The sequence below is a fragment of the Plectropomus leopardus genome, chromosome 18, assembly GCF_008729295.1.
Source record: "Plectropomus leopardus isolate mb chromosome 18, YSFRI_Pleo_2.0, whole genome shotgun sequence".
NCBI lineage: Eukaryota > Metazoa > Chordata > Actinopteri > Perciformes > Serranidae > Plectropomus > Plectropomus leopardus.
Window position 1 is genome coordinate 21,418,160 of NC_056480.1, and position 12,445 is coordinate 21,430,604.

At 36.4% G+C, this 12,445-nt stretch overlaps 1 protein-coding gene across 1 annotated transcript; it reads right to left on the bottom strand.

The window, feature by feature from the left end:
* Positions 1–8,261: 8,261 nt before the first annotated feature.
* rpl30 (ribosomal protein L30) lies at positions 8,262–11,944 on the bottom strand. Its single transcript, XM_042506482.1, has 5 exons — positions 11,890–11,944; positions 11,726–11,774; positions 11,057–11,202; positions 10,004–10,134; positions 8,262–8,364 (listed from the first exon to the last, which is right to left on the bottom strand). Exons 2-5 carry the CDS (start codon positions 11,744–11,746, stop codon positions 8,312–8,314), a joined length of 351 nt encoding a protein of 116 aa, XP_042362416.1. The 5' UTR covers positions 11,747–11,774; positions 11,890–11,944; the 3' UTR covers positions 8,262–8,311.
* Between the last annotated feature and the right edge of the window lie 501 nt (positions 11,945–12,445).

Genomic DNA, 12,445 nt, shown 5'->3' on the forward strand with positions numbered 1-12,445 from the left:
ATGTCAAAAAAGTCATCGCTCTAAATGTTAAATAAAGTCATAGTATATCATGTTAAGACAGTTTAAAGTATAGCCCGCTGAAAAAACAGTCCACAAAACCAATATTTTAACGGTTGTAAGCAAAAAAAAAGTTGGAGGGCAAAAAAAGCCATACTATAGCTCAGGAAAAAAATGGTCAAAAAAGTCATCACTCTAAATGTTAAATAAAGTCATAGTAGTACATCATGTTGAGGCAGTTTATAATGTAGCCTGTTGAAAAAACAGTCCACAAAGTCAATATTTTGACAATTTTAAGCAAAAAAAATTTGATGGCAAAAAAACCCATACTATAGCTCAGGGAAAAATGGTCAAAAAAGTCATCATCTCTAAATGTTAAATAAAGTCATAGTACATCATGTTGAGGCAGTTTATAATGTAGCCTGCTGAAAAAACAGTCCAAAAAACCAATATTTGGAGCGTTTTAAGTCAAAGTATAGGATGACAAAAAAACCCATACTATAGCTCAGGTCAAAAATGTCTAAAAAAAAGTCATTGCTCTAAATGTTAAAAAAAGTCATAGCACATCATGTTGAGGCAATTTTTATATTACAGCCTGCTACATCATGTTGAGGCAGTTTATAAAAAACGATCCAAAAAGTCAAAAAAGTCAAAAAATATTTTTGACAATTTTAAGCAAAAAAATTGGATGGCAAAAAAAGCCATACTATAGTCAGGGAAAAATGGTCAAAAAAGTCATCACTCTAAATGTTAAATAAAGTCATAGTACAGCATGTTGAGGCAGTTTTTTTATTACAGCCTGCTGAAAAAACGGTCCAAAAAGTCAATATTTTGACCGTTTTAAGCAAAAAAAATTGGATGGCAAAAAAAGCCATACTATAGCTCAGGGAAAAATGGTCAAAAAAAGTCATTGCTCTAAATGTTAAATAAAGTCATAGTACAGCATGTTAAGGCAGTTTATAGTATAGCCTGCTGAAAAAACGGTCCAAAAAGTCAATATTTGGAGCGTTTTCAGTCAAATTATGGGATGACAAAAAAAGCCATACTATAGCTCAGGGAAAAATAGTCAAAAAAGTCATCGCTCTAAATGTTAAATAAAGTCATAGTACATCATGTTGAGGCAGTTTTTATTACAGCCTGCTGAAAAAACGGTCCAAAAAGTCAATATTTTAACCGTTTTAAGCAAAAAAATTGGAGGGCAAAAAAAAGCCATACTATAGCTCGGGGAAAGATGGTCAAAAAAGTCATTGCTCTAAACGTTAAATAAAGTCATAGTACAGCATGTTAAGGCAGTTTATAGTATAGCCTGCTGAAAAAATGGTCCAAAAAGTCAATATTTTGACGGTTTTAATTTAAAAAATTGGATGATAAAAAAAGCCATACTATAGCTCAGGAAAAATGCTCAAAAAAGTAATCGCTCTAAATGTTAAATAAAGTCATAGTACATCATGTTGAGGCAGTTTATAGTATAGCCTGCTGAAAAAATGGTCCAAAAAAACAATATTTTGACGGTTTTAAGCAAAACAATTGGAGGGCAAAAAAAAAGCCATACTATAGCTCAGGGAAAAATGGTCAAAAAAGTCATCGCTCTAAATGTTAAATAAAGTAATAGTACATCATGTCAAGGCAGTTTATAGTATAGCCTGCTGAAAAAACGGTCCACAAAGTCAATATTTGGAGCGTTTTAAGTCAAATAATAGGATGACAAAAAAAGCCATACTATAGCTCACGAAAAAAATGTGAAAAAAGTCATTGCTCTAAATGTTAAATAAAGTCATAGCACATCATGTTGAGGCAATTTTTATTACAGCCTGCTGAAAAAACGGTGCAAAAAGTCAATATTTTAACCGTTTTAAGCAAAAAAATTGGATGGCAAAAAAAGCCATACTATAGCTCAGGGAAAAAATGTCAAAAAAGTCATCGCTCTAAATGTTAAATAAGGTCATAGTACAGCATGTTAAGGCAGTTTATAGTATAGCCTGCTGAAAAAACGCTCCAAAAAGTCAATATTTTGACAGTTTTAAGCAAAAAAAAATTGGAGGGCAAAAAAAGCCATACTATAGCTCAGGGAAAAATCGTCAAAAAGGCCATCGCTATAAATGTTTAAAAAAAAGTCATAGTACATCATGTTGAGGCATTTTATTGCATAGCCTGCTGAAAAAATGGTCCAAAAATCAGTATTTTGAGCATATTAAACACATATTAAATGGTCAAAAAAATGATCGTTCCAAATGCTGAAAAAAGTGATAGTGCAGCATGTTGAAGCAGTCTATAGTACAATCTGTCGAAAAAAAACAGTCCAAAAAGTCAATAATTTGAGTATTTTTAGTCCAAGAACAGTATGGGTGGAAAAGCCATAAGGGCAAAAATGGTCAAAAAAGCAATCGTTCCAAATGTTAACCTACAGCAGCCATACCATACTGTCATGTTTTGGGCCTATGTTTCTACTTTATGTACTATGCTGTGTCTCCAAAAGCTATAATATGTCATTTTCAGTGATTTTGTTACGTCAAAAATTGACATTGTTGACATACCATACTGTGGTGTTTTCGGACATTTTTCGACATGCTTGATGATCTTTTTGGTTTTGCTTGGCCTTTTTTCCCATTTTGTACACTATGGTATGATATTGTGTTTTCAGCCATTTTTATGACAGTTCAGAATTTGATGTTTCAACACATGATATACTATGGTGTCTTTTTCGACATTGTAAATGATTATATTTTGGCCTTTTTTCCCCCCACATTCAGCAAAGGCAGTCAATTCAGGGAAATCTCAAAAGTAACTATGTCCATAAATCCAAGCAGAGTCAAAAAACTGGTGAGTAAACACAAGGAAAAGGCTGGAAAGCATGAACACACTGGGGTGATAATGACAATCTGGAGGAAACCCTAGGCATTAAAAACACAAGGGCTGATTACTAACTGCACACAGGTCAGTGAAACAAGACACTGGTGAAACACGTGGCAATCAAAAAAGGCTGGAAAACTCAGGAAATAAAAGTAGCACTAAACACAATGAGAACACATGTCAAAATAAAACAGGAAGTGGACGCAAACATATGAACAGAAAGTTGACAGAATATCACAGTTTTTGATCAACATACTCTACTGTGACATTCTTGATGATTTTTCAGCAACATATTATACTATGATGTTTCTGCCTATTTTCAGACGACATGTTATACTAATACGTTTTTTGTTTTGATTTCGTGTACAACTGGGACTCAGATGCAGAGAAAAGCAGCAAACATCAATCACAGTCTATCAAACCTTCACTGATGGAAGCGGGGGACATGCACGTGTAAAGCAGTCAGTAAAGGCAGAAAAGTCCATTCAGGGAAATAACAAAAGTAACTAAGTCCATAAATCCAAGCAGAGTCAAAAACCAGGGGAGCAAACACAAGGAAAAGGCTGGAAAGAATGAGCACACAGGTTTTAAAAACACAAGGGCTGATTACTAACTGCACACAGGTCAGTGAAACAAGACACTGGTGAAACACATGAGGCAATCAAAAAAAGGCTGGAAAACTCAGGAAGTAAAAGTAGCACTAAACACAATGAGAACACAACAAAATAAAACAGGAAGTGGACACAAACATATGGACAGAAAGTTGACAGAATATCACAGTTTTTGATCATTTTTGAGCGACATACTATACTATGATGTTTTTGATTATTTCAGATGACATATTATACTATGATGTTTTTGATGATTTCTGAGCAACACACTATACTATGATGTATTTGATGATTTTTGAGCGAAATACTATACTATGACGTTTTTGATGATTTTCGGGTGACATACAATACTATGACTTTTTTTAAAGGTTTTTGAACGACGTACTATACTATGATGTGTTTGATTATTTTTCGGACGACATACTATGCTATTATGTTTTTGATGATTTTTGAGCGACATACTATACTGTGATGTTTTTGCTGATTTTCGGACGAAATAAAATACTATGACTTTTTTGATGATTTTTGAGCAGCACACTGAACTATGATGTTCTTAATGATTTTTGAGAAACATACTATACCATGACATTTTAGATGATTTTCGGACGACATGACATTTTTGACGATACTATAGCAACGTACTATAGTGTGATGTTTTTGAGCGACATACTATACTATTACAAATTTGATGAATTCTATGACATTTTTGATTATTTTCTTGCAACATATTGTACTATGACATTTTTGATGATTTTCAGATGACATAATATATTATGACATTTTTGGTGTTTTTCGAATGACATATTTTATAATGTTTTCGATCATTTTTGAGACACACACTATACTATGACATTTTTGATGATTTGTTGATGTCATACTATACTGTGATCTTTTTTGGCCAACATACTATTGTTTGACTTTTTTATGCTATTATGGACAAGATACTCTAGTATGACTCTGTTAACCTATTTTGAATGACATACTATACTATTACTTTTTCATGCTATTTTGGACAACATACAATACTACGACTTTTTTATGCTATTGTTGAAGAATACTTTTGTCAGGTTTGAGTTCTTATGAAGACACAAATGCCTTCAAAAAGGGCAGACAGGTCCTCAAATGTAAAGTGAGCTTCAGTCCTGATGAAATTGTTCAAAAATCAAGCAGGGAACCACAACACAGAGAACACAATACAATAGACACACAAATAAAAAAAAACAAGCATGATCACAAGGGAATTCCAGGGTGAAGACCCCAGCAACCAAAGTGCAAACAACAGGGTAGATAACAGATCAACTGACCACAAACAAAGGGAAACACATATGTATATCTAAACTTACAACAATCCAAGTTATAGCAGGGAACACAGGGGAGGAGCAAACAAGACTAAAACAGAACAGGTGAAGACTGGTAACAGGGAAGGGCAAACGGAAGGGAAACAAACAGCAGGGAGACCTAAAGACACAGGAAACCATAAGGGAAAGTGCTAACAGGTGAGGACTGTAGAATTAGTGAGGGACAGATGAAACCTATCAGTAACACACACTATGGTGGGAAAACATACAAAGACAGGAAGTAAAACCAGACATGACACGAGGAGTGATACCAAAAAATAAAACAGGAAACAGAATGTGAATAACGTGAAACAAGGAAAACACAAACAGAGAAACCCCCAAAACAAAGTCCACTTAACTGATGAGTGGATGGATGACATATTATGCCATGAATTTTTAATAATATTTTGGATGACATACAGTACAGGCCAAAAGTTTGGACACACCCTTCTCATTCAATGCGTTTTTTCTTTATTTTCATGACTATTTACATTGTAAATTCTCACTGGAGGCATCAAAACTATGAATGAACACATGTGGAGTTATGTACTTAACAAAAAAAGGTGAAATAACTGAAAACATGTTTTATATTCTAGTTTCTTCAAAATAGCCACCCTTTGCTCTGATTACTGCTTTGCACACTCTTGGCATTCTCTCGATGAGCTTCAAGAGGTAGTCACCTGAAATGGTTTTCACTTCACAGGTGTGCCTTATCAGGGTTAATTCGTGGAATTTCTTGCTTTATCAATGGGGTTGTGTTGTTTCAGTTGTGTTGTGCAGAAGTCAGGTTAATACACAGCCGACAGCCCTATTGGACAACTGTTAAAATTCATATTATGGCAAGAACCAATCAGCTAACTAAAGAAAAATGAGTGGCCATCATTACTTTAAGAAATGAAGGTCAGTCAGTCCGGAAAATTGCAAAAGCTTTAAATGTGTCCCCAAGTGCAGTCGCAAAAACCATCAAGCGCTACAACGAAACTGGCACACATGAGGACCGACCCAGGAAAGGAAGACCAAGAGTCACCTCTGCTTCTGAGGATAAGTTCATCCGAGTCACCAGCCTCAGAAATCAAAGTTAACAGCAGCTCAGATCAGAGACCAGATGAATGCCACACAGAGTTCTAGCAGCAGACCCATCTCTAGAACAACTGTTAAGAGGAGACTGCATGAATCAGGCCTTCATGGTCAAATAGCTGCTAGGAAACCACTGCTAAGGAGAGGCAACAAGCAGAAGAGATTTGTTTGGGCCAAGACCAGTGGAAATCTGTGCTTTGGTCTGATGAGTCCAAATTTGAGATCTTTGGTTCCAACCGCCGTGTCTTTGTGAGACGCAGAAAAGGTGAACGGATGGATTCCACATGCCTGGTTCCCACTGTGAAGCATGGAGGAGGAGGTGTGATGTGTGGGGGTGTTTTTGCTGGTGACACTGTTGGGGATTTATTCAAAATTGAAGGCACACTGAACCAGCATGGCTACCACAGCATCCTGCAGCGACATGCCATCCCATCCGGTTTGCGTATAGTTGGACGATCATTTATTTTTCAACAGGACAATGACCCCAAACACACCTCCAGGCTGTGTAAGGGCTATTTGACCAAGAAGGAGAGTGATGGAGTGCTGCGGCAGATGACCTGGCCTCCACAGTCACCGGACCTGAACCCAATCGAGATGGTTTGGGGTAAGCTGGACCGCAGAGTGAAGGCAAAGGGGCCAACAAGTGCTTAACACCTCTGGGAACTCCTTCAAGACTGTTGGAAAACCATTTCAGGTGACTACCTCTTGAAGCTCATCGAGAGAATGCCAAGAGTGTGCAAAGCAGTAATCAGAGCAAAGGGTGGCTATTTTGAAGAAACTAGAATATAAAACATGTTTTCAGTTATTTCACCTTTTTTTTGTTAAGTACATAACTCCACATGTGTTCATTCATAGTTTTGATGCCTCCAGTGAGAATCTACAATGTAAATAGTCATGAAAATAAAGAAAACGCATTGAATGAGAAGGTGTGTCCAAACTTTTGGCCTGTACTGTACATCACTTATATTTTTATGCTATGTTGGACAACATACTAGCATGTTATTTTTTTTGTTGACAAAAACCTATACTATGATTCTTTAAACTATTTTGGACGACATACTATGATGTGATATTTTAAGACTATTTTGGATGACATATGCTATGACTTTATTATTGTTTTGGATGACATTATATACTTTTTTTTATTACTTTTTTTGTGCTATTTGGACAACATACTATACAGTCATATTCTTTAAACTTTTTTGGGTAACATACAGTCCAACTTTTTTAACAATTTTTTGGACGTCATACAATACCATAACTTTTTTATACTACTTAGGTCGACATACTATATACTTTGACGGTTTTATTAGATTTAAGACCATATCCAACACGATGACATTTTTATGCTATTTGGGACAATGGTTTATAGTATGACTTTTTTGGACGACATAATATACTGTTATGTTTTTATGCTATTTTTTTTAGACCACATACTATAGTATGACTTCTTAATGCTATTTTGGACAACATACCTTTCTATGAATTTTATGTTATTTTGCCAACATGCTATACTAAAGCATTTTTTACACTATTTAGGACGATGTACTTCACTATGACTTTTTTATCTTTACTTTGATGACAAAGTGTACTAGGAATTTTTATATCATGACTTTTTTATGCAAGTTTTACATTCTAGAATTCCACTTTTGTATTTTCATGAAATCCTATACTAAGATGTTTTTTGCATGTTTATGCCATACTTTATATTAAATACTTGACAAACAATTTTAATACATACTTAAGTTGACATTTTTGTCATACTACGCTTTGATTTCTGAAAACATACACCATGAATTTTCTTTGACATATTTATGCTGGAAAACTTAACCACACATGTTCTTAGTTTCTTAATTTTGGGCAGTATATTCATAACTCACACACAAAGTCAGAGGACATCTATGGTATGCGTAACAGAGGCAGCCATAACACTAAAGCCTTTAATACCTCTGAAAGGAGTGTCCTTACTTGATTACAGTCAACGGGCTGCGGCTAATACAGCAGACGGTCATCCCCAAGGTTTATGTAAGTGAAAAAAAAATTCAAGGATCAGCAGTTGCGTAATTTTGACAACACAGTGACAAGCGATCAGCTGGATGGATCGTCGTTTAAAATGAAACAGTCCTGGTGTCGTGCTTTGTTACACAAGTCACCGAAGAAAGATCAAGTGTTTAAGAATTATTTCCGTGACGTTTCCTGCTGTTAGTCTCAAACTGTGCACAGCTCTGCAGAGACAGGAGGAAATCCCTTGCACAGAGCTTAAATGTTTATGTGAGCTACCTCATCTCAGAAAACCAAAGAGGACACTGGTGCTCTCTGGTGGTTCCTTGCAGGACTGCAGTATCTAGACAAGCAGAGCATATTGATCAAAAACAAAATGACAGCGACATGAACTCTTAACACCGACTTTATTTATAACAACGGGGTGGGGGAACAGCTCTACTGAGGTGGCTGCTGCTGGTCTGGCATGCTCCTGATGATGTCAGAATCGCCTGAGGAAGAGAACAACATAAAGTCAGCACATGAAAATAAAAAATAACACATATACATGTAAACATATAAATATATTCCCTTGAATATAACAGCTTATTTTAATTGCCTCCCACAAACATATTAAACTAACATTATTAGGTAAAGGTTATCAACAGAGCACTCATTAACTCGCCAGAAAGCACAGGCAGATGAACTCAGCACTGCCAATGCCTTTCATCTAGCAAACCACTGGTCTTTAAATAGACCACTGATGTGCAGGTACAACAGGTGCAAAAATTGACAGAGCAAACCAAGTGGAAGGATGCAGGAAATACATAAATAATCAAAGGATTTGACAAACCGCAGTCTAAGCATTGATCCCAGTATTTTAACAATTAAGGTCAGCAGACCCTTTGTAGTGTCATTTGTTGGGCTGCACTGGGTTTATATGAGGGATATTTATTTTAAAGATGTATTAAAACCGCATATTCAGTTGGATTTTCCAAATGAGGCCTTATGCCGAATGCAGCACCTTTCAATCAAGACATGCCGGCATTATTTGGGTTTTAGGAGCATTCTTTGGACATGTATAAACGTTACATTCAGAATATGAATCTCGACTGGGGATTTAAATGCAGTTTGTGACACCCCATCTCTCATAAGTTTGATGATACCTTTATTTTGTAGTATTCATATAAACAAGGCTATAAAGTGCTTCACAACATGTATAAAAATAAAACAAAAATACAGATACAATGATTAAAATAGAGCTAAGAAAAATTGTGTGCACCGAGGCAAAAACAGAACAGACCGTTTATGGTCAGCTGTGTTGTGATGAATAATGTTGTCCACGAACCAATTTGTTAAGTTTGCAAGGCTACAGAAGAGATGCATGCCCAAAAGTAAAGCACATATTTCAAGCCAAAAGAAGAAACACCTATTTTAATGTTTATAAAAGACTTGGATTTTAAATATGTCAAATATCGCAGTGTCCACCTTTTTTAGAAAGGTGCTGAAGGACTGACAGAGGGAGGTCATGTTGGCACAGTTAAATAAGTCTGCTGCCAGTGAAAAACTCAAAAATCCTATTTTGACACAAAGAAGCAAAATAGCACAAACGGCTCCAGCTGTAATGACATGCTTCATAAGAATATTGTCTTTTTCAGGACAAAAGGGCACACACCAGGACTACATTGGAAGCCACAATAGTGTTACATAAAAAAACTGTAATGAAACATTATTTTCCTCTGACCTCTCTGTATCTTGCTTCCATGTGTTGAATGACATTATGGTACTTACAGGCTAATATAAATATAATATATAAATATTCTGTCTTGAATCGATGACAATTCGGTGTTGTGGTTAAAAGGTTTGCTGGTATTTATTTACTGCAGGTCAGTTTTTTCAAACAGGCTTGCTGGGAACAGTCAGTGAGGCTAATATCTCTGCATCCATTTTGCTACAAGGCAGTGTCTAGCAAAAGTTTGTGTCAGAAAGTAGCAATTTGTCCATTAAAATATGTCAGTATGGGCTCACTCTATCATGACATCAGAATTAGCTCCAAAGAGCCAAAGAAAAAGCTTAATGTTTGTGTCAGTAAAAGAAAAACAACTGCACCTTATTGTAGATTGTGTCAAACACAAAAGGATAGGTACTCACCAGGGTCAATGATGGCCAGTGTGCACACCCTGTAGTATTTTCCGCAGGCTGTGCCGAGCTCAATGTTGTTTCCACTGTAGTGGTGGACACCAGTCTTGGCCAGCATGGCATAGTACTCAATCTCAGATTTCCTGAACAGGGTCGACACAAAGAAAAGATGTGAGTCAAACCAGCAGATACAAATAGTTACTTGGTTAAGCAACTGTATTTAAAAAAAAAAAAAGGAAAATGTAAAAATGCCCCAAAGTGCAAACAGGTCACGCAATTGTAGAAGTTCAAGAAAGCAATAACTGTTGTGTAATAGTTCTGTCAATAACATCAATGTTTTCATATATATCAGTTTTGAACATTTTAAACCATTTCAATACTCATTTTCTGCAGAATGAATTCAATTGTACTGGCTATCCTTTCTCTCTCCCTCTTATTGTTAATGTTTATTGCAGTTATTCTAATGCTCTGGGCTAGTAACCAAGAATGAAAAAGTTGTCTTATCATATTTTAACCTTGTTATGTTAATCTCAAAATAAAACTTGCAAACTGTAACTCAAACCCAATGCCAAATTCTCCCCAGGGGGTATTAAAAAGGTATTTAAATATTGCAATTTTTCAGGGAATTAAAAACTCAGAAATTCCAGTAAAATTACAACGCTAGTATGTAAGCAGACAACTTACAACAGAATCCACAATTATAACACCCTGTTATGATTCAAACATCTGCATCAAGTGAAATATATTGTAAAAACTGAACATAATTTTGTATAGAGCACAACACACCATAAGTGTACTGCACTTATTAAATAAATTTGTTGATGGGAAAAAAAAGCTAATTGTGTTTCTCTTCATTCCTATTACTGTTTACATCCCGGCTCAGTCAGAAACTATGTCAATGATGCAGGCTCTCAGGTTCCTAGGTTAAACTTACACACAAGCCTTAACAAATCACAAAACCCTCAAATGTTACTACAAGCGTACAACCTCAAACACATTAAATATGATATCAAATACTTGTTATTCTAATGAAAGAGTGTGAATGTGGTCATTATCCTCGTATACCTGAGGGCAGGGCAGTTGTTGGCCAGGATAACCAGCTTGGCTTTTCCCTGACGGATCATCTTCTGGGACTGCTTGTAGCCCAGGACGTATTTCCCACTCTTCATCACCAGCTGGAGCCGGGAGTTGATGGACTCCATGGACTTTTTCTGAACAAACATACGTGTACATACCTAAAGTTAGAGACAGCACCCGAGCTACAAAGCTAACTTTCACCACTTGTCACTTGTTACGTGTTATTGTCATCCGTCACGGAGTGGGAATATTGACTATGCCACTAACCATAAAAATACAACAGAGGAAACTGTATCAAATACGTTGTTTAAATACATTACACAAAATTGTTGCTACATTTTCTGTTATCCGTTACGTTGAGCAAATTAGCATTAGCTAACGTCAGACTGCCGGTGTTAGTAAATCTAACTAAAGCTACGAACGCTAACCGAGAAACTGATGGACGACACTAAATAAAGTGCCAATCGAGACGTGCTTCCAAATATTCACAACCGCAATAATTTCACGCAAACCGTACATTGTGCGTGTAATTAAACACGTTTATGCGCGGTGCTACAGCGCTAGCTAGCAGGCCCGGACAGTAACAAGTCTCCACGTGAAGCAGCAGCCTGGCCCTGGAGCAGCGCGTGCACTCCGGGCCGAGCCAGCGACACTCACCGTTTTCTTTGCGGCCACCATTTCTGCGGTTTAGTCCTGACCGGCCAACCTGCGAGCGAGAGGGAGGGAGGACAAGACTGTCGTTATTGTTCGGAGGATAACACAATGTTAAAATAACCAAATCCTGGTGATTTTTTAATCAAAAAACTTAGAGCTCGTCTTACAGTGAGTGAACTCCAATATGGCCTCGGAGAGAAAGGAAGTCCCATGGTGCACCGCGCTGCTATCTGTCGGTGGACCTGCGCAAACGAGTACTGCGCAGATTCCTCTCTGCTTATGGTTTATAGATCTTTAAATCAATAAAGTAGGCTACATGAAATATTGCGTATAAATAATTACAACAAATGAACTTAAATCTAAATCCACAGACCCAGACATAGGCTACACAGAAACCAGCAAACAATAATTAAAGCTAATAGGCTATTAATTGCTCTAAATATGCAATATGCTTTTAAGCATTGCTGTGTTATAGATTAAACTACTGGACAGTGGTGGAATGTAACAAAGTACTACATACACACAGGTACTGCACTTAAGTACGAATTTGACATACTTGTTTTTACGTCAGTGTATTATTTTCTTGTCACTTCCTACCATAACATTTCAGTTGGAAATATTGTACTTTTTACTTCACTGCACTTATCTGAAAGCTGTATCTACTACTTTCTTTAAGCAATAATGTTTTGCTTAAAACTAAAGGAAGAGTTTTTAAATATGTTT